The sequence below is a fragment of the Zerene cesonia genome, chromosome 24 (assembly GCF_012273895.1).
Source record: "Zerene cesonia ecotype Mississippi chromosome 24, Zerene_cesonia_1.1, whole genome shotgun sequence".
Taxonomy (NCBI): Eukaryota; Metazoa; Arthropoda; class Insecta; order Lepidoptera; family Pieridae; genus Zerene; species Zerene cesonia.
The window spans coordinates 1,749,889-1,772,934 of NC_052125.1; the positions used below are offsets into that span (position 1 = coordinate 1,749,889).

The 23,046-nt window shown below is 36.3% G+C and overlaps 1 protein-coding gene across 3 annotated transcripts in view; it reads right to left on the minus strand.

The window, feature by feature from the left end:
- Positions 1 to 345: 345 nt before the first annotated feature.
- LOC119836470 overlaps positions 346 to 23,046 on the minus strand; it is a 30,263-nt gene continuing 7,562 nt past the window's right edge. Inside the window, exons 2-16 of one of the 3 annotated variants that reach the window (XM_038361800.1) lie at positions 18,340 to 18,443; positions 16,994 to 17,141; positions 14,502 to 14,683; positions 13,951 to 14,013; positions 12,593 to 12,678; positions 12,179 to 12,279; positions 11,610 to 11,754; positions 8,767 to 8,872; positions 8,177 to 8,258; positions 7,190 to 7,283; positions 6,577 to 6,828; positions 5,070 to 5,737; positions 4,235 to 4,310; positions 3,731 to 3,815; positions 346 to 2,421 (exon numbers count right to left, since the gene is read on the minus strand). In XM_038361800.1, coding sequence (XP_038217728.1) covers positions 1,177 to 2,421; positions 3,731 to 3,815; positions 4,235 to 4,310; positions 5,070 to 5,737; positions 6,577 to 6,828; positions 7,190 to 7,283; positions 8,177 to 8,258; positions 8,767 to 8,872; positions 11,610 to 11,754; positions 12,179 to 12,279; positions 12,593 to 12,678; positions 13,951 to 14,013; positions 14,502 to 14,683; positions 16,994 to 17,141; positions 18,340 to 18,432 — 3,426 coding nt within the window. In that variant the 5' untranslated portion in view covers positions 18,433 to 18,443 and the 3' untranslated portion in view covers positions 346 to 1,176. Of the gene's footprint in view, positions 2,422 to 3,730; positions 3,816 to 4,234; positions 4,311 to 5,069; positions 5,738 to 6,576; positions 6,829 to 7,189; positions 7,284 to 8,176; positions 8,259 to 8,766; positions 8,873 to 11,609; positions 11,755 to 12,178; positions 12,280 to 12,592; positions 12,679 to 13,941; positions 14,014 to 14,501; positions 14,684 to 15,383; positions 15,691 to 16,993; positions 17,142 to 18,339; positions 18,444 to 23,046 lie in introns of those variants that run through there. The other 2 variants (XM_038361799.1, XM_038361801.1) reach the window with 2 other exon arrangements.

Below are 23,046 nucleotides of genomic sequence, written 5' to 3' on the forward strand. Positions count from 1 at the left end.
AGAGAGCGATAAAACAACCTTAATTATTTACAATAGACTAAAATTCCTACGATACAAATTTCAAAAACATTATCTTAATAGTGAACACGGTTGTATTAACTCTATATGTTTATGTAATCAAGAAAATTATAGTAAAATTGGATTTATTTTTAATTTAATTGGACAGTATGGACAAAGTGAGATTTTTGCTGCGTGAAAGAGATTTATTTCCTTTAATAGAATGAGTAATTGCGCATAATTTGTATAAAATCCTACTAATATTATAAATGCGAACATGTAAGGATGTGCGTGTGTTTGTTGCTTTCTCGCAAAAACTACTAAACCGATTGCAATGATATTTGGTACGTAGACAGCTGGACAACTGGAATAACATAAAGGCAACTTTTTATCCCGATATTCCTACGGGATACGGACTTATGCGGGTGAAACCGCGGGGCGCAGCTAGTAATGCTATATATGAAACGCTAAATTGACCAAAATAAGCAATGATTGATGTCGTATTTCCATTTTTGATTACACCAACGTCTGTTTAGCCTTGTATCGCGTATAATATAAAAAGACCAACCAACCATCCTGGAAATAGTACTCCGTCCACTCTTTTTTGCATAATTATCGATGCGTTAAAACATGTTCTGTTGTTATTATTTCTATGATACCTTGGTAATTTATTTGCATTGCAAAAACAAATTATATTGAAGCAAAACGTCATTAAAACGATATAAATTTAGGGAGGATTGTTAAAATACAGAGTGTTATGTCCCTATAATTAATTACGTTGCAAATGTTTAAATTTTTCTTACTTTTATTATTAACGAAAACTTCAACTTTATAAAACATGTCGTTGATTCAAACATTAAAGATAATAGTAATTTTTTATATCTTATTACAGATCATAGACAAATCTAATTCGCACAGGAAATGCTTCTATTTCTTATATCTTCAAAACATTTCATTAAGGAACAAAAATTTGCAACATACAAACAATTTTTCTTTAAAATCAAGAAAACAGTTAATCACCTAATAATTTGTGCGATTTCTCCTTTTAAAACTAAAACCTAACTGATTTAAAATCATTCAATGATAACAGTGGATTCACCTCAATCTTATCGGTCCTATCATAAAATTCCCTTTGTATTTATCTTATGTTTAAAAAAACAGCATTTTGTACTACACCCACTAATCGGTCACTTGTCTCTCAGACCCGCTCTGCCACCCGGAATCCATTGTGTTTGTATCACTGTAACAGTGATGGTGATTCGTTTTCAATATCTCTTCTTTCACATTGTCTCTTACTGGCTCATACTGCGAATCTGGTCCTAGGCATTTAGCCTCCGAGTCGTTAGAGTACACTATTTCTTGGCGTGCGTCGTCATCAGACAATAATGACTCGTCGGTGTTTGGAGATAAAGGCGATGTTACTGGGGCTAGAAATTCTTTTTCGTGTCTTACATCTTTAGGTGGGTTTTTCGGACTGTTTCTTTTGGGCATTTTCAGAGGGCTTATGTGTGGCCGCATTTTGGGACTACCCTCGATCCTGAGACTGGAATTCAGGTTTGACATTCGTCTATCTTCGAATCTGTCGCTCATTCTGTCTCTGTCGCTCATTCTTTCTCTGTCGCTCATTCTATCTCTGTCACTCATTCTGGCTCTTTCTCTCGACTCGTTCAACATTTCGCCAATCCGGTCTCTAGAGTCTATGCGCTCTATTCTCTCCATTCTGGAAGCTTCTTGCATTCGATCTATGCAAGAATCATTCAATCTCGAATCGTTCATGTCACGCATGTCACTTATTCTATCGATCCTAGAATGTCTGCAATCGTTCATGCGATCGAATCTAGAATCATTCAATCTTCCATCGCTTCTATCGATTCTGGAATCATTTAACCTTCCATCGCTTCTATCAATCCTAGAATCATTCAATCGTCCATCGCTTCTGTCGATTCTAGAATCATTCAACCTTCCATCGTTTCTGTCGATTCTAGAATCATTCATTCTCCCATCGCTTCTATCAATCCTTGAATCATTCAATCTTCCATCGATTCTAGAATCATTCAACCTCCCATCGCTTCTATCAATCCTAGAATCATTCAATCTCCCATCGATTCTAGAATCATTCAAGCGATCCCTAGAATCAATACGTTCGATCCTATCCATTCTATCATTCCGTTCGTTCATTCTCATCGAATTGTTCAGTTGCTCGATCTGTTGTTCTGTCAATCGTATGGAATTGTTTATGTCCTGTCGCATTTTATCCGTCTTTTTGTCTGCCTGTCTGGGTCTGCGTTTAGAGCCTACTTGAGGTTGTGGTCTTTGTTGTCGAGTCAATGTGAACGAGCCTGTATCGGACTCTGATGTCGATTCTGGATGATTCTCTATGGTACCTACTAATGCTGATACATTTGGATTCATGCAGCAGTCCGCCTGTAAAAGAATGGTTAATTGTTTTATCATAAATGATGATTTTTTTTAATAATATATATTAGAATAATAATAATAGTAATATCATAAAATTATTTTTTATCAAATTACAAGATTCGCTTAATTATAGACCAGATTACATGCTTTTTTAATAAGTTTATGATGTTTTTTAGAGTAAAATAATAGGCCACCAACTATATTGGTTTTCGACTGACATCGGTAAGTTAGGTTAGTTATAATGGCGATGAAGATAATACTGTATCATCTAACCAAATATTATATATCTAAAACTGAGTATATAAGTATAAACAATTATATTAATTTTGACAAAATTTGATATCAGTGTATATATGATATGTACTGTATAAGTATATAAGTATGCAGTATGATAATCATTTAGTGTGGCCGGCTATTCCTTCAAAACCCGTTTCGAGGTTAAATTTATTAAGCTACGTAAAAGAAAAGTTTATTTCACACAAAAATCCAGATATATAAAAATGAAACCGGTTTCCTTGGTTGGCATCACGCGTGAATGGCTGGACCGATTTCACTAATTCTTTTTTTGTTGTATTTGTTATTATTAGGAGAAGGTTCTTACGGAAAAAAATATAAAGAAAATCTCTCAGAAATATTGAAAAATGTTCATTTAATTTTGCATATTTTAAAAAACGCGAGTAACAAATGTCAATGTCATTCACAGACAGATTATATTGATGAAAGAGTATCGTTTGTTTTGCTGTCATCGTTTGTTTGTCCGTCAACGTTTGTTTTGATTGTTGTTTGCTAAAAAGTAGTGCATCATTGCAACGCTAAGGCGGTACGAAGTTCGCCGGGTCAGCTAGTAATCTTATACCTTTAAACGAGCAATTGTTGTTTATATATATATATATATATATATATATAATTGGAGCCTCGAAATCGGCTCCAACGATTTTCATGAAATTTAGTATACAGGGGGTTTCGGGGGCGATAAATCGATCTAGCTAGGAATTTTTTTTTAGAAAATGTCATATTCGTGTTTTATTCGTGTTTTTTTCCTGACATCTATTGGTGAATAATAATACTATTTTGCTTCGTAGATAGCTGGACAACTGAAATAATGTCATATTCGTGTTTTATTCGTTGTTTTTTTTCCTGACATCTATTGGTAAATAAAAATACTATTTTGCTTCGTAGATAGCTGGACAACTGAAATAACACATAGGCACTTTTTATACCGATATTCCTACGGGATACGGTTACGCAGCACGCTTACGCGGTTTCAACCGCGGGTCACAGCTAGTTATGTACTTATAAAGAAAAAATCACTCACATTACAGCAACTCGACACATCAGCGAAATACACCTCCGACTCAGTATTAGGGTTCCCTCCGCGGTGGCAGTCTTGCATTGAAGACCTAGGTCACAAATTGCTTATATTATAAATACTGAAGTAATTGAAATAACACAAATCTATATCTATATCATTCTAATATTATAAAGCTGAAGAGTTTGTTTGTTTGAACGCAATTATCTCAGGAACTACTGGTGCGATTTGAAAAATTCTTTCAGTGTTAGATAGCCCATTTATTGAGGAAGGCTATATGCTATATATGTAGTAAATAATATAGAACCGCAAGTAAATAATATAGAACATTAATTCAGCAAATATTAATGTGCTTCTTAATATTATTATCCAACGAAAATAAATTGTATAAAACACATTTTCATAAGAAAATTAAGTCTCCTTTATTTTCCAAAATCCAAAAAAAAATATAATCAACAACGGTCTAGCCGTTCATGAGTTGCGAATAGTTCTATCTATAAATAGATTTACCTGATTGGAGATTGCTTATCATTCTGAAACGCTAAATTCTCTTTGCCTTGCTTCATGCACGAGTCTGCGCTTTGATCTGAAATTGAGACAGTATTTTTAAAATTAAATAGAAAATTCATTAAGTTAAGTTAACTTTTGAGATATATATTAACTAGCTGCGCCCCGCGGTTTCACCCGCGTAGGTCAGTATCCCGTAGAAATGTCGGGCTAAAAAGTTGCCTATATGTTATTCCAGTTGTCCAGCTATCTACGTACCAAATTTTATTGCAATCGGTTCAGTAGTTTTTACGTGGAAGAGTAAAAACAAACATACATACACATATACGCACATCCATCCCCACAAACTTTCGCTTTTATAATGTTATTATTTATAGTAGGATACGAAAAATATTAATATATTATGTAAGGATAAATGCATGATATAATAAAAAAGCGTGGGGTGCTCCATGTATTATAAATTTTCGCAAACATCCCACACTTTTTTCAAACTTATGTAACTTTGTATGGTTTATTAATTGATTCGTATGTTAAGTATTATCCTGTATTTAGATAATTCTATAATTGGAGCGTATTTTTTAATCTAAAAATAAATGTTATTTATGCTTGGTTAGCAACAAAATAATATTACATACATACATACTACAGCCCCTTACGGCTCATTTAAGAAACTTTATATTGTCGTTGATCTGTTTTTGATAAAATTACAATACAAGACAAAACTAAATTACATTTAAATATAAATATGTTGTATATTAAATTCAGAAATAGATAAAGATCTCTTTAGTTTTTAAATTTGTTTTAAATTTTATACCATAATACCATGAAAAAAACTCACCTTTACTCCCGCTCTTCTGATGCACGCACTCCATAGTCTCCTCCCCACAGTCCCGATGCAGGTTCCCAACACTCAGCCCCAAGCGGGCACAGTTCCTGTATGGGACCAAATGGCCCCGTAGAGTACTAAACCTTTCTTGCCCCATTTCTTGCATTTCTTGCGGGTATAAATGAATTTCTTGGCTCATGTGCCCGAATTCTGGGTTCAACCTCATTAGTTCTGGGTTCAGTCGTAATAGTTCCGGATTTGCGTGTAATAGTTCTGGATTTGCGCGTAGCAGTTCCGGATTTGCGCGTAGCAGTTCCGGATTTGCGCGTAGCAGTTCCGGATTTGCACGTAGCAGGTCTGGATTTGCGCGTAGCAGCTCTGGATTGGCGCGTAGGAGCTCTGGATTTGTGCGTAGCAGTTCCGGATTTGTGCGTAGCAGTTCCGGATTTGCATGTAAAAGCTCTGGATTAGCGCGTAGTAATTCTGGATTGACTCTTATCAATTCTGGATTCATTCTGACTAACTCCGGATTCAGTCTGACTATGTCCTGGTGTAAATATGAGTTTCTTGCGCATGTGTGAGTTTGGACATTGTGCTCGTGTGTGTTCGGATTTCTGTGAACGTCTATGTGATGATGGTGAAGCAGCGTGGTGGTGGCCGGGTCTTGGTGAAGGTGATGCCTGGAAATTTAAATATAAAAAAAAGAATTATTATTATATCCCTGGTATGATATGGCGTGAAGATCTTGTCATTTGAGGTTATTATGAAGTCTATATTGGAAGTTACTAACAAATAGTTTGAGTGACATAGAAAAAAATATATATTGCAATATTACTATGTGCATATGTGATAGTTTTTATTATTTCTTAAGTAACTAATGATTGAGTTGTTACTTACTTATAAATAATTATGCAATAAGGAGAATAAGTTAAAATAATTTTTCTTTCCTAATTATTATACTATTTTTGTTCACATACGTATATTATGGCATTATAAGTGTTAATGGGAATGTCTAGTTTTGTCAATAAACATTGGACATTGTAGCTCTAAGGTCTTTCATAAATAAATCAGTCCATAGCATAAAGCAAAGTCGCTTTTTCTGTCTGTCCATATGTATGCTTAAACAACGAAACGGAATTTGATGTTTTTTTTAATAGATAGAGTGATGATGAGTTTCAGTGTATAATAACACTACTAAACTTCTCCGAATTTAACGCAAGCGAGCCGCGGACAAAAGCTAGTCCATAATAAGATAGAGATTTGAAAATTACCATTATAAATGAAAATTATAAATAACTAGCAAACCCGGCGAACTCCGTTTCGCCACCAGATGGCTTCATTTTTTCCCGCTTTTCTGTTGAAATTTCTTTGCTATAAACCTCACGGAGCCCGAGACCTTTCCAACGAATGCAAAACCGTGGAAATCGGTTCGTGCGTTCTGGAGTTATAGCGTCAGGAAGGAAAACCCGACTTATTTTTATATAGTAGATGATAAAATATAACAATTCATCGCACTCACCTACTCCCGCTCCTGCCTTGCGGGCTATACGGCGGTGGGGGTCCCCAAACCCCCGTCTGCGTGTCAAAACTGGACCCCTCGAACCCCTCCAGCCCCTGCAACCCTTGCATCCCCGAGGCCTGCGGGAAGTTCCCGCTCTGTCCGCGGAACTGCTCAAAGTTTGGATACTGTTGCCCCTGAGCTTGTTCCGTTTCGCAGAAACCGTACGCGCTGTCGCCGGACTGCGGGACGCCCTCCATCCGGCAGCGGGAACTGACGGGTTTAAAACGGGTTTTATTTGAGAATTTTAAGGAGATATTAATTTCATAATGAAGAAAGTAGAGGTATCGTTTTAAAGAAAAAAATAAGTTTGTGGGGGGGCGGGGGAGGAAAATGTGTCCATATGTATGTATTTTTATATGGATCTTTAAAAAAATCATATAATTTAAAAAAGTAACTGATTAACTGATCCCTCAACGCACATCTAAACTACTGCCACTATGAAGTAGTCATAACAAGGGATTTTGACAAATCTACCCCCAAGGGGATAAAAAAGTGGATGACAGTACCCTCTGTTCCCTTAAAATGTATTGACAACGCGGATGAAATTGCAGTTAGTATAAAATAAACTCACTTTTGACTGTTCCCTCTCGGCCACGGGAACCAGCTCCACGGCGATGTTTTCCTCCCAGATCCAGGGTTTGGTGAGTATAGGTTACCTATGCGACCTGGAATTTTAAAACAACATACATCAACTATAGTATTATGGTAATTAACATTACTCCTTATATTCAAATCACTTCAACTATAAATATAGTTAAAAATATAAAACACGCTTTAATGGTAGAATCACCTAAATTATCTCACTTGCTCTTATACAGAGTTTATTTAAGAAAATTATGCAATCTCGGCGTACCTAATCACGATAATAAGATAAACTCATGAAATTATTGAATTGTAACCAATCTAAGTACTCAAACTTTGTACGTTTGAATTAAATCTGTCCTTTTAAAGTAAGACAAAATAAAGGAGACGGTTACATACAAACATACAGGTGAATCTATTAACAGCGTGTATAAAATGCCTACACTCAATGATTCATTTCATTGTTATTTGTTTATTTTTTTATTTGTGTTTGTATATTCATATGCACGAGTGCGTGTGTGAGTGCGCGGGCGTGTGCGTATGTGTTAAAGTATGCGTTTGTGTATATACTAGTTATTTATATGTAGGTGTCGAGCAGCACGCTTCGGCACGAAGCAACGCACGCACCGGGGAAGTACCACAATCCACAGAACCGGCGTGAGATAAGCATGCTGTTATATTTCGTTCGGTGAATGGGGAAGCCGGAGGCTCGTTTCCATTTCCTTACCCTTCCCAGTCCTTTCCTTTATTCCTCTCGTCAACCCTTTCTTAATCCCTTTCCAATTTGAAGTCGGCAATCCATTTGTAGAGGCGAATGGTCTGCAATGGACCTTACGCCTCTCCAAATGTCCACGGGCGGTGGTAGCGCTTACCATCAGGCGACCCACCAGCTCCATTGCCGACGATGACATATAAAAAGTACGTATGTTTCTTTTGTGTATTTGTACCTCTGTTTCTCACAGTTTTTCCAACTTACCGGGTGCCCAGAATCTGTGCTGCAGACTGAAATCCCAGGCCGGCTGAGTTGTGTGACACTGAGCGCAGCAACTACAGTTATTCTGTAAATATATTAAAAAAGATAATTAAATGGACATCGTGCTATGAAGACTATGTTAACATGTGTAGATATTTAGTATGTAAGTCAGATACAAATAAAAATATATTAATCAGTAAAAAGCAGTGGTGGCTCAGTGGTGAGAACCTCGGACTTTCAATCGATAAGTCGGGGGTTTCGAGACCAGGCGAGCGGGCAGGAAATACATTGATATTTCAATTTACCACTGCTCGAAACCGTGAAGAAAACATGGTGAGGCAACCGGTATGTCGAAGACTTAAAAATAGTTCGACGGCATTTGAAATCTGCCAACCCGCACTTGGCCAACGTGCTGGATTATAGCCTGAATCCTCATAGGAGTCGGAACATAAATGGGCAGATCTAATGATGAATCAGTAAAAGTTTTTGTCTCTTGTATAATCTTAAATGCTGGAGATTCCCTAAAGCTTGTGCCAGAAATGAATTTGCTAGAATTAATTTTCGATATCAGTTTTATCCATTCCATTACCGACCTGTACAGGTCTTCCAGTGGTAGCAGCTGGCTGTCCAGTTGGCGGCCGATATAACGACCTGCAACGAAGCTCCAACTGCTCCCAGTACATCTTCTTACGTTCGTGACTGAAAGTTTAAGTTAAAGCCTTTATTGTACAATATTTTGATTTATTTTTATTTATTTATACTTAATTATGCTGGCATCCTTAAAAAAATGACTTAATACTAAACCAGCACAGCGGGCAGCTTTATTACTAAATAATGATCTCTTCCAGGCAACCAAGAACAAAAATATTTTATGATCAATACAATTTAATTTAAAAAATGGCACTTAATCAAAGCCTACATATACATCGTTCCTACATTGTTCGAACTCGATATAATTAAGAACCGTCCAAAACAAAACAACCCCCTTCCTATGGCCTAAGAATGAATATATCAGAAAAAAATTGAATGATATGAACATTATAGTAATAAACGAAATTATGATAAAACTAGCTGCATCCCACGGTTTCACCCGCGTAAGTCCGTATCCCGTAGGAATATCGGGATAAAAAGCCTATATGTTGTACCAGTTGTCCAGCTGTCTACCTACCAAATTTCATTACGTTTAGTAGTTTTTGCGTAAACAAACACACATACATCCTTACAAACTTTCGCATTTATAATATTAGTAGGATAGGATACGAAAATTAAATATACTCTTTTGATAGATATTGACATGAAAACTTATTATAGTATAAAACATCTGAGTAGGCTACAAAATACATATTTTGAAAACCTAAAAATTTTTCTTCATTTTAGTTTCACCAACCGGTATCGCATTTAATAGATTACACCAAATAAATTTGACAATTATGTAAGACCTCAATGCACACCTTTTAATGGGTAAACACAACATACGATATTGTCTGGTATATAAAGCAGAGCAAAGAGCAATTAAAAACCACAACACGATAACCCAAATTTGTTGAACTCGATCCAATTCCATATTTACGTCATATACAACCTTGACTGAAAGCAAGTTTCTAAGGTAGCACGGTTGCTGTGGCAACGCAAATGTCACATAAATTCACTCAAAAATAGTCTCTAAGATCTGTGCAATAAACATCACATTCCCTAAAACTAACCGCGCCCGTCAAACCCCAAAAACATTTAGGACGCGTCAATACAACTCTATTTACAAGAATTTTATAATAATTTACATTACAACCATGTCGCAGCTACAAACGCATCACCGCAGCAGCATTAGCCAGCATTCGCGTTCCGTGTGCCAATTCATGAACGACACAGACGAATTGTCTGATTCGGAACTGATAAAACAAGTAAACGACCTAAAGCAGATGATACGAGTCCTGAATTTGGAGAACGAAATCTTCGAACGCACTATTATGAGGCTGGAACCAGCTCTGATGCATGGGATACAACAGGCTTTGGAGTTCGCTGCGAAAATGCAAAGCGGCTCGTCTTTAAACGTGAGCAGTTTCATTAAATCATCGTCCAAATTGGGTATGGAATCAGTGACCAGCCCTTCTAGAATGTTAACTAGCCCTTCCAAAGTGTCCGCGCGCCGCGTCGAATCTTCCGCCAAATTCAGCGGGACTGTCATCTTCGGAAGCGGACCGAGGATAAACGTTCTCGAGAGACACGAACTGGTCGGTGTGGAAATGGAAATCCTAGTGAACAACCTGGAAAAGGCTAGGAATAGAGCGGCGAAACAGCACGCGCTATTGAAGGCGCAGTTGGAGGAAATCGGTATACGCGAAGTGGAAATCAAAAAAGCGAGCGAAATGTTCGAGCAAGAGGTTATAGTTGAGGGTTGGGACAAAATAGCTCAGAGGATCCCGGCTGAGATATGGATCAGATTCATGACGGAGTGGGTCAAGATTGTCGACGGGCAGATAGGCAAATTACGCCTTCGTACGAGCACTCTGAACACCCAATATAGCAAGTTGAAGGGACAGATTAAGATAAAAGCGGAATTGAGCGAAAGCCTCCGCCCGGTCGACTTTGACAAACTCAAAATCGAGAACGACGAATGTGAGGACATTATAGACATGAAGTTGCAGCAATTGGCCGAACTGAAGAAAATGACGGGCGATGCGAATTTGAACCTAACAGTGCACAAGAAGTCAATGATGGAGCAAAACAGTTATTTGACGAACGTATTGAAAACGATTAAACTAAAGCAGAAACAGACGAAAGAGCTGGATAAGGAGCGTGATGTGATTCAAGTGCAAGCCGATTGTTTGGCGCAGAGGTTGGACGATGTTAAGAAAGTGAGGCTTGTATATGAGGTGCCAGATATTATGGACTACGTGAACATCAAGTCGGAGGTGACCGACTTGAAGCACAGTATCAAATTATTAGAGAACAGAGTGCATATACAACAAATAGCACTCACGTCTTTGACTAGAAAATTGAATATGATGTTTATGAGTTGAGTGAGGCTGTATATAAATTATTTATTAAATCTTATTTCCTATTACCTTTGTTTTTTTTTAATAAAATAGCAATTACCTAACCCCCATTGTATATAAGAAATATATACCCCCATTTATTATTTCACACTTGCATAAAGTTTACCAACTAACTAGCGTATGCCAAATACAAACAAACAAAACAACAATAATATAAAATCATAAAAAAAGCCATTAATTTTATTAAATCTGCGAAATTTAACACTACCTTTTTTATTACATAAGAAGATACGAAAATTATGCAAACAAACTTGTTCCAGTTTCTTCTTCTTCCTTAAAAGAATACAACCAACAGAACTGAAAATGAAAAGTTTACCTCACTCTCACTCTCTTTCAATCTCTCTCTCTCTCTCTCTCCTTCTCTATCTCTCTCTCCAACTCACCTCAACAGCTGATAGGCGAGCATACAGCTGAATATGCACACCAGCACAGCGGTGACCGAGAGCGCGAAGACCCCCCGCAAGCACCAGTAGAGGGCGCCGTGCACCACAGCGCAGTCAGTGACCCCCTCGAACACGCAACGGACCCCTAAAATAAAAAAGAAAACAAAAATCAACCTCAAAAATTTATTTACCAGCTGTACCCCGTGTTTCTGTGTTTTACCCACGTGGCACCTCATGTTATATAGTCTAAAGTAGCAGTACCTGAGATTGGCGCGTTCAACCAAACACCTTAATAATATTAGTATAGATTGAACTAAACCACGCTTTTTCGTGGATCTAAGATATCAAAAAAACTTTATGTATCAGTTAATAATTAACACTCGAACGAATATAATATTAATCGCTTTTGAAAAGTTAAGAAGCTCTTTTTAAAGTCAATATAATTCTCTTATACACAAAAGGTCATCAGACATCTCTTTGTCAAAACCTGACAAAAGTTAAGTTTGAACTTAATTTTGAATTGGACGGATGGGACTTCAGAACGAATTTAAGTTAGAGGTTATACGTACCATCATCATCGATCCCCGCCTGCTGCGCTTCGGGCGATATAGAGAAGCACGAGCAGGTGCGCGTGAGCCGCGTGTACTCGCAGTACTTTAGCGTTTGGAGCCTGTAACAGTTCCACGGTTTAATACTAGATGGCGCTGTTATTAAATTAAAATTTTGAGAGAGAACATTGTTATTAATAAGAGAATTTTTTATCTTTAAGTAAATTCGTAGAAAGGTAATTGGTTGCAAATAAGTTTATGTAAGGAAAAGTATCATTGGGATTTTTTTGTGGATAAGTCATAAGATTTCAAAATAACTTTTTATGATTAACATTCGAACTATACATTTCGAACTATACATTCGATATATACAGATATTTTCAATTAGAACAGTATGGGACTATTAATAATGGGATAGTGGGCATAAATACTGACTTGTTCATGTGTATCACAGTGGTTGTTATGGTAACCAGCACGCAAGTGAGAGCGCACACGAGACAGCAAGCACCCACAACTTTGATCTGGAATGAAGAAAAGTATATTTTATTTGTATCGACGTAACGTATACTATCATTCGGTCTTTTTATACAGAATTTCAGATTACGAATAATAATATTTATCTTTATTATAGTAATGGTTATTATCCTTTAGCTGATTCCAAATAGATTTAAAATTCTCGTGCTATGTATATAGTGGTTTTTTTTTAAATAACAACAGAAAATTTAAAATTACACAGATAATTTATTTAATACTACTATTGCAATCATTATCATTATGTCTTGTTAATATTAGCAATATCACGTAGGTAATTTCATAAAAAAAATACATAAAAAAACTGTTGTGTTTAAAAGGTACCTTAACATTTTTAATAATACATTTCACTGTATGATCTTTTATAATGGCTTAAAGAATCTTATTCATTTTAGTATAATGAAAATATAAATATGTGTTATGCTACACAATACATAACGATAACTTGATAGTTTGTTGTAGAACAACAAATTTGGTATGACAGAAGAAAATCATAAAAATACTTTCTAAACATTTATTTTAGGGTTAAACACCATGCTGATATATTGGTAATTATTCCATTTTTGTCAAATGCTTCTTCAGGCAACATAGCATTATAATAGTGTTTTATATTTTTAGTACAATCAATATATTTTTAGTACATGGCGTATTGTTATTACTGTACTATGAAATGCACGCATGGGTGCGTGCGGCCCTGTGTACTGACAGAGCCGGCGGATACCGTTGTTTTGTAAATATGTGTGCGTGCATCGTTCTAGCTCTTTCACACCCCTTAATGTATTGTTTATTAACATGCATTAACTACACTTTTCTATGCAGCTTCAAAATTGAATTTCAACAAAAAAAATTTTTTTTTTATGGGTCCCGTGACTTCCGTCCCCAAAGGTATTAGGTATTTGTAAAACTTCGCTGACCGTCTGTCTGCGTTTAAGGGAGCTTCTCTCCCATAACAATTAGTTGGTATAACTTAAAAATATCAGTCTTAAGTAAACGTGTATTAATTAATTGAAGGATATATTATCGTCTATATTAATTTTCTTAAAAAAATCCTTTTCTTAGTCCTAACCATCACTCTAGAAGGTAGCGTAGCACAAACCCAAGTATCCATTTTGGGCTTTGTTTTATCAGTCATAAAGTCGGTTTTCCTTCTTTATTTTATACTTGTTTTGTATTTAATTGTACAACATGCTATTCAATTTAAACACATGCTTAAATTTCGATAGATCATGCCAATAAATTTGAATCGAACATACTTTTCTTACCATATAGCTGTACCGATTTCTTCTGCGAGCCAGACTCATGATGCAGACCCCTGTTAGCACCAACTGCAAAAAAAAACCTAATTATTAGTTCCCTAACTTGGAAGTTTACTATTTTCTTTTAAAATTGGTTTATATTTGCTTTATTTTTTTCACCTACTTTGAAAAAGGAGGTTCTCAATTCAAATATTTTTTTGGGTTTGTTTCCTCGTAACTGTTTTATAGTGAAACGTTTTTGATTTTTTTTTTATTTAGTTAGGTAATAGTAAGGTAGGTCTTTCGTGTTGTCCCATTAACATTTGCTCTTGTTTTGACACTTTGAAAGCTGTTTAGGTTTTTATTATTTTTTATTTTTAATTCGCTTCGGCTCGTGCGCATGATTTATTCACCTATTACATGGATTTAATATACTGTATGGGTATTTTTCCATTTCAAGTAATTTTTCCCAAGAAAAGCTCAAAAATCACATTTTATCCATTAATTCCCGAGAGTATACGAAATTTTTTTTTCATTTTTTGAGATTTTTTTTTTTCAATTTTTTCACAAAATCTCACCATAGCGGCGGGCACAGCCGCCGGCACGGTCTCCAAGTGGTGCGGCGAGGCTGTATACGCTCGCAGCAGTATGTGCTGCGCGGCGAGCAGCCCGCCGAGCGCCGCCGCGAGCGCGCCGCACCCACAGCACCACCACGCGTACTTCTTGCGGCGGCAAGGCGTGTCCGTGCACCCGACCGGCGCTGGAATCGCCAGGACACAAAATCATCATATGAAAAGTAGGTAACGAGAAAAAACAGTACAGATAAATAAATGTTAGCTATTGTATACATAATTATATGACGAAGCGATTTTTTTTATATACTAGTTATTTATTAATATTGTTTATTTGTAATCGATGGAGTTTAAAATAAAATACTTATATTGACATCAAAGGAGCATTTTTAACTAAGATAAAGTTGTAACAATGCGAATATATTATATATTGCTGTTTTCTGATCAGAGCCTGTGTCATCATGTCCGTATGTTCATTGTTTACGCAAAAACTATTTAACCTGTTTGACTATTATTAAATAAGCGGATAGTTATGTTATAATCTGTGTGTTTTTATTTGACGGTACGGTATTAACGCATATTATTATTTGCTCATACATATGTGATTGTAATTTAAAAATACAAATAACCTAACACAGTACTTTTTCAGATTACCTGAGAAGTATGTACGTTTTTTTGTTACTAGACGAAAAGTATAAGGATATATTCTAAAGCATTTGCAAAGTAACTCTGACTTGTTTTATATTATGCTTTTAACCCAGAAAAGAAATAGATTATGTTGTAACGTATGAAAGCTTCTATCATTTTTAAAGTTCGCTTTAAAAACTAAATAATAATACTACCAAATTTGTAGTATTCATTTATAAACTTTATTTATTATCTGTTTACCAAAATACGGTGGAGGCGGCACATAGTGTTGAGCTACGTCAGCGGCTATCGTGGATTGTGGTGTTGACACTTGATATTGTAGCACTTGCATTATACCACAAGTTTCCATAACCACACACACACAAACAAAGCACTAATATAACACACACAACATCAATAAATATCAATTGTCAAAAGTTTCGATTCAAATACGAAAGGTTAGAATTCGAAACGCGCGCCATTTTCGCAAAATCGATAGTACACGCAAACGCTATGTTTGTTACGTGCTAAAATAAAAAAATAACAATTCCTTAAATAAGTGTACTGGCTGTTTATAAAATTGACAACTAAGATGACTCGAAAAAATATATAAACGTCAATAGTTTTTTTTTTCTATTATCACTCGCGTTTTTTAAAAATCGAATGTCGCAATTCTAACTAGAGTTCGCTTTGTAATAAAAACAGAAAGCTTATTTCCACACAGATTACATATTTGTTTTTGTAATTAACATATTATTTACTATTTAGCACGGGAGACGCGACTAGGTTATGTAGAGTACAACAATGAAACTGTTTCGCGCAGGCGCTGTACGGCATTACAATTCAGGTAAAAAGGGCTTAGGTTGACAGAAAATAGAACCTTTGAGGCATAGAGTACGCCATTAAAAAAAAGAGGGAACAGGTACGAATAGTATTGTCAAAGATTAGTTACATTCTTGTACTTTTCAAAGGCTGATTGATAAAGGTTTATGGGAAATATTTTTGAACACCTGTTCTGGATGTATTATGTGATTTTTGGTTTGCGTAAATCAGTGTGACATTTTTTTACAAATACGACAAACGGAAGGCATAAATTCTTGATTCGTTTTCATTGTTGCAGATAAATGTCACTCAATAGGCATTTTATATAAAGGCCAATGATAATGCTGTGCGACTTTTAAATATTTTCAATTGTTATTTAAATACATTTTTAGTTTTTTTTTTTTTTGTACTTTAATACATTCTGGCCATGATTTTTTTCATTTAAAATTCCTACTAATATTATGAATGCGAAAGTAACTAAAGTAATAGTCTCTTCTTTACACCTAAACCACTGAACTGATTTAGATGAATATTTTGCAGTAGTGTGTGTTCGGTTAGTTACAAACGCGCTGGTTAACCTTACTCCCCGTTATGTCTCCGGTTAGTCGCCAACACAGGTTAACCGTTTTCACCATAACGTCTCCGGTAAGTCGGCAACATAAGTTAACCTTACTCACCATTGTCTCCGGTAAGTCGCCAACATAAGTTAACCTTACTCACCATTGTCTCCGGTAAGTCGGCAACATCTATTAACCTTACTCACCATTGTCTCCGGTAAGTCGGCAACATCTGTTAACCTTACTCACCATTGTCTCCGGTAAGTCGGCAACATCTGTTTACCTTACTCACCATTGTCTCCGGTAATTCGGCAACATCTGTTAAACTTACTCACCATTGTCTCCGGTAAGCCGGCAACATCTGTTAAACTTACTCACCATTGTCTCCGGTAAGTCGGCAACATAAGTTAACCGTTGTCACAACAAAAATTAGTCTTACTCATCATTATGTCACCCGTTCGTTAGTCACCAACACTAGTTAAACGTACTCACCATTATGTCTCCGGTTAGTAGCCAACACGCTGGTTGGCGGGCGCGGCGGGAGCGCGGGGGGCGTGTCCGTTTTCGCGGGCGGCGGGGGCCCGGGGTCGTCCGCGCATGCGTACTGCGCGGCTGGCTTGCACGTGCATGCTACTTGATACTTGAATAGAAAGAAAACAACATTATATACATTAATTTCGTAGTAGGTATGACGTAATTATGTAATTAAAAAAAAAAAACTACTTTATCACCTTCTAATTAAGAAATTTTTAAAGAATAAAAAAATTTGAACACGAGGCGGGATTCGAACCCACGTTTCTTGCCTAACCGTAGCAACGCGTAGCCTCTCGAACACCCATGATTCCAATAAAAAAAAAAATTCTATTCTTTCAAAATTTCTCATTTATAAAGCATTTCAATGTTATAAAACTAAAAATTAAACCTTCTAATTAGATAAAATCTAAATAACACACGGGAGGCATTAATTTGCAAATAAAATAAATAACCAACAAATTCGGTGCACTCGGTTAAAAAATTTTCAGGTGACAGACACAAAAAAACATATAGATTTTCGAAGGCTTCTTTTTTGGAATCGATTAAAAAAATAAAGTACACAATACGAATCACAAAATATATTTTCATTTAAAACAAATCCATCTAATCTGCAATAACAGTTTCGGGTAGTTGTAAATATAAGCATATAAAACTTAACCCTGATAGCTTCCAAGAAATGAGCGGACAAACAAACAAACAAGCATCTTAAATCTTAACAATTAGAATTAAGAACTAATAAAATGCAATTAAAACAATAAGACTTTATGGCACAAAATAAAAGCATAGATAAAAGTTAACAGGCAGAAAGAATAAAACAATAAAGCATAGGCACATTAGAACAGACAATATTATAGACTTTCGGCTTATCTCTAAGTAGCAATATCTTCCAGGCATATCATTTGTCTTAAAAAGAAATATCATTTAAAACAATTTCATCCTATCCTACTAATATTATAAATGTGAAAGTTTGTAAGGGTGTGTGTGTGTTTCTTGCTCTTTCACGCAAAAACTACTGAACCGATTGCAATGAAATTTGGTATGTAGACAGCTGGACAACTGGAATAACATATGGGAAACTTTTTATCCCGATATTCCTACAGGATACGAACTTACGCTGGTGAAACCGCGGGGCGCAACTAGTTATCACATATTCTTTAAAATCGGCATCTCATTTGTAGAGGCGTGAGGTCTGCAATGGACCTTACGCCTCTCCAAATTTTCATGGGGGGTGGTAGCGCTTACCATCAGGCGACCCACCAGCTCCATTGCCGACTGTGACATAAAAAAAATCATATAAATACTACCTTATGTAAATCGGAAGTAACTGACGCCCCCGTATCGCACTCGGGGCACGCTTCCGGCGCAGGCGAGCTGCGGGATGACGTCACTTCCGCCATGGACGTGGATGCTGGAAGGTTTTAATCGTAAAATATAAATGGAATTTAAATGAAACCACTGGTCAGTGTGTGTATAGTAAGACACTTTTCTACACACTTTTTTTGACTAAAAGCTATAAGAGTAATTGTAAAATATACATAGTCCAACTAAATCTAGATAAATCTAGAATTATATTATTCTATGATTAGATCCTAATAGATATAAGAATTATGAAATAATAAATGAAGATTACAACATCATAACAGGCACACACTTCATTGTTTCGTATAAATAATAATCACACTAATATTATAAATGTGAAAGTTTGTTTGTTTGAATCCGTCAATCACGCTGAAACTACTGAACGCATTTGGATGAAATTTGGTATACAGACAGGGTATGAGCTGACTCGGGTGAATGGATACTTTTTATCCCGATTAAATGCCCCATGAAATAAAACAGGAATCGTGATATCCGGGCGGAGCCGGGACGAGCATCTAGTTACTAGACTCTCGTATATATATTTGCAGTCAATAAATTTTCCTTTTCATTATTCCAGGGGGCGCTAAGGACAAAGGACAACCACCCTCGTATCGCATAGTTTAATTATACTTGTTCAATTAAGTTTTTAAGCGAAGGGGAAGTTATTTTACATTTTTACCTAGGGGTGTGAATTGACATATTTTATTTACATACCTAGGTAAATTAAGCTACCTAGGGTTTAAAATTTCGTCCCTATTTCTATGGAGGATTGTTTTATTTTGTGAAATATAATAATTTTACATTCATTGCAACCGGTTCAGTAGCTTTTGCGTGAAAGAGCAACAAACATGCACACATCCTTACAAACTTTCGCATTTATAATATTAGTAGGATTAGTAGGAAGTAGGATAGGATAGGAAGTTGGATTAGTAGGATTAGTAGGACAGGACTTTGTAATCCTACTAAGTTTCCCCTTCATAATATTAGTATAGATACAAATGATAGATAGATACAGATGCAGCATCCAGATATACCAGAACACTAGTCTATAATCTACCATACGATCGGTCAGTGGCCGCAAGCAGTCTGTCAACTTGATACAACAACTTCGTTAATTGTTTTTGTAATTACGTAAGCATCTAGTTATGCGAGTTCCGTGATTCTTTGATTGATTGTGCCAGGTGTAATTTGTAATTGTTTCACTGAGAATGTTATTTATTATCTGTATTTAAATAAAATGATCATTTTCATGTGCGAGTCGAGCACTCTTCGGCACGAATTGTGCCAGCTCGCACCGGGGAAATACCACACCCCTACTCCTACTCTCCAAATGTTTATTGGCGGTGATAGCGCTTACCATCAGGCGACTCACCAACTCCGTTGCCGACTACGACATAAAAAAGTGTGTTTACGTAGATAAAGAGGAAAATTTTGATTTTCGTACGTCTGTAACGTGTTCACGCAAAAACCACGGGACCGATTTCAATTTTTGAAGTGAAAACTTCTTTAGGCGCGTTGAGCGTTTTGGTAGAGTGTAAAATCTTCGGTTCGCGTCACCGACATGCTAATGATAACTGTATATCTATAGGTATGGAGAGCCAGACTAGCGCACGCGCAGTAGCAATGAATTCATTGAAATTCGTGTAAATATAAATACTATGTATAATTGAGATAATTGTGTATTAATTATTTGTTCAACCACTTTGTATTTATATTTTGTTCATGATTTGTTTAACCGATCATATGTAACTAATAAATAAAACATAAAAAATTTAATATAATTTTTGCATATAGTTTTAATTACTCTCAACTTAATAGTTCCGTTTTCACTTCTATCGGCAGTCCCACGACTGCTACTGTTTTTTTTTTACCATTTACCTAATGGCTGCATCTTTACTGAAGGACATGGGCTACATATGTTACACGGGCAAAGCCTGAGCGAACAATTAGTATTCAAAATAGAATAGAATGGAATAAATATAATATATAGGTGAATACCTAATTCCATTTTCATAGAAATATATGTCGACATGGAATTGTCTCCTTAGTAAAATGGTTAACGCCTGAGTGTGAAACCAAGAAATTCCGGGTATGATTCCTGAAAAATCTTTTTTCATTCAGGCGGGGCACAGAAGACCGATAGTCGGCGAGGGACGTGCCTTCCCTTCACAGAAAGTCCACCATGTGTGGACGTGACCTATTTCCTTTTCCTCAACCGTCCCAGTCCATTCCTTCTTTCTTGTCATGAATCCGTTCCTTTTCCCTTACCAACTAAAAGCGGGCAGCGCATTCACAGAGGCACTACCTTTGCGAATGTTCATGGGCGGTGGTGATCGTTTACCATCAGGCGAACCACCAGCTTTGACATAAAAAAAATAAATAAAAAATAAACCAGTAAACCAAATGCGAACTGCATCTGCCCCGCACCCCACTAGGGACTCTATGCCTATTATTTAGAAATCGTTCCGAAAGGTTAACGAACCTCAAAATAAAGACGAATGAGGTTCAAACGTGGATAATATACGGCAGATGTAATCCGCCCAGATGGCCGGAAACGTGTCTTAGTACACCTTAGGTATGCTATGGTTTTCTCTTGTTTGATTTTACGCGAGTATTGTATATTTAGAAATTAAAGATTTTTTAACGGATTTAAAATGCGATTTATTCATTATATTATTAACCCGACGTTTCGATGAGACTGAGATGTTACCTCAGTCTCCCCGTGATAATGAATAAATCGCGTTTAAAATCCGTTAAAAAGTCTGTAATTCCTATATGCTTTGGTTTTTATAATAACCATGTAAGTGCGACGTTCGCTGCCTTGCCGATGAGTGTCTTTGTTTGAACGCGCTGAACTTAGAAACTACTGCAACGAATAAAAAACGAATTCACAGTTGGATATGTATGCATTCTCTGAGTGCTAAATCCAATCACTACATAGTATAAAGCAAGGTCGCATCCCGTGTCTGTACGTATGCTTAGATCTTTAGTACTACGCAACGGATTTTGATGCAGTTTTTATCAGTCAGAGTGAATCAAGAGGAAGCTTTATATATATATATCTATACACTACCTACTCCAAAACAACGCGTGCGAAGCCGCGGGCAAATGTTAGTAGACGATAAGAGCATCCTGCCACCTTTCGCGATATCGCAAAAGGATCACACCCATTGTAAATTTGCTTACCAGAACGTTGCTATAGCCTCGCCTCCATTGTCCGTTTAGAAAGTCGATGGCGTAATATGTATTAGGCTAAGAAGTCAAGGTGAGACTTCATAAAGAACATAGGTATTCGTTATCTGGGTATTAATACATAAGCAACTGTAAAAAGCAGTGGTGGCTCAGCGGTGAGAACCTCGGACTTCAAAATCGATAAGTCGGGGTTCGGGACCGGGCGAGCGTGCCGGGAATAAATTGATTTTTCAATTTATCTGCGCATGTGGATAACATCACCACTGTTCAAAACGTTGAAGGAAAACATCGTGACGAAACCGGCATGTCCGAGAGTTCGACGACATGTGACATCTGCCAACCCGCACTTGGCCAGCGTGGTGGATTATGGCCTGAACCCTCATAGGAGGCCTGTGTCCCAGCAGTGGGAACATATATGGGCTGATGATGATGAAGCAACTGTAGTAATTTATTTATTCGTTTTTATACTTAATTAAGTTTTTGTTTTACTTGCACGTAAAAAAAAAAACAAAACAGAAAGTAAAGTTTATACAAAATAATGGCACAATGATATTTCGTACAAAAGGCGGCCTTATTGCTAGACAGCAATCTCTGCCAGGCAACCTGGTATGAAGGGAAATGCAAGAGGTTTTAGGGTTAGTGCAATAAAAGAAAAGATATATAATAATATGAAAAAAGAAAGTTAATCAACAAATAAAATACATACATTTTACATAAACATAACTCTTCCCTACTCCTATCCTCTATTTTAACTTCTCTCAGTTCAACCGGTTGTCTGGAAAAAATCGCTATTTAGCGATAAGACCGCCACTTGTGATAATGTTCCCTAGGTTAAGTCTCTTTGTAATTATTCCAAAACAATAAAGCATAAATAAATAAAATAAATAAATAATAAATACCAACAAACAATACATACTCATACAATATGCTACTCCTACTAATATTATAAGTTTGTAAGGATGTTTGTGTATTTGTTGCTCTTTCACGCAAAAACTACTAAACCGATTGCAATGAAATTTGGTACGTAGATAGCTGGACAACTGGAATAACATATAGGCAACTTTTTATTCCGATAATCCTACGGGATACAGACTTACGCGGGTGAAACAGCGAGGCGCAGTTAGTATTATAAAGAGGTAAATGCGAATTCTGTGTTAGCTTGTTGAGTACATGAATCTAGTGAACCGATTTTTAAGATTTTACTTTTAGAATGATGTTACATAACCTAAAACCTTGCTCAATAAATGGGCTATTAAACACTGAAAGGATTTTTAAAATCCGAACAATAGTTCCTGAGATTAGCGCGTTCAAACAAACTCTTCAGCCTTATTATATTAGTATAGAAAATAGATTACAAACGTTTAATTTCGGCAAATAACGCCTCACACTAACAACTCCTTACTTATACTTAGGCCAACTCGTGACTTGAACTGTGACCTAACTAAATCTATTACACAACA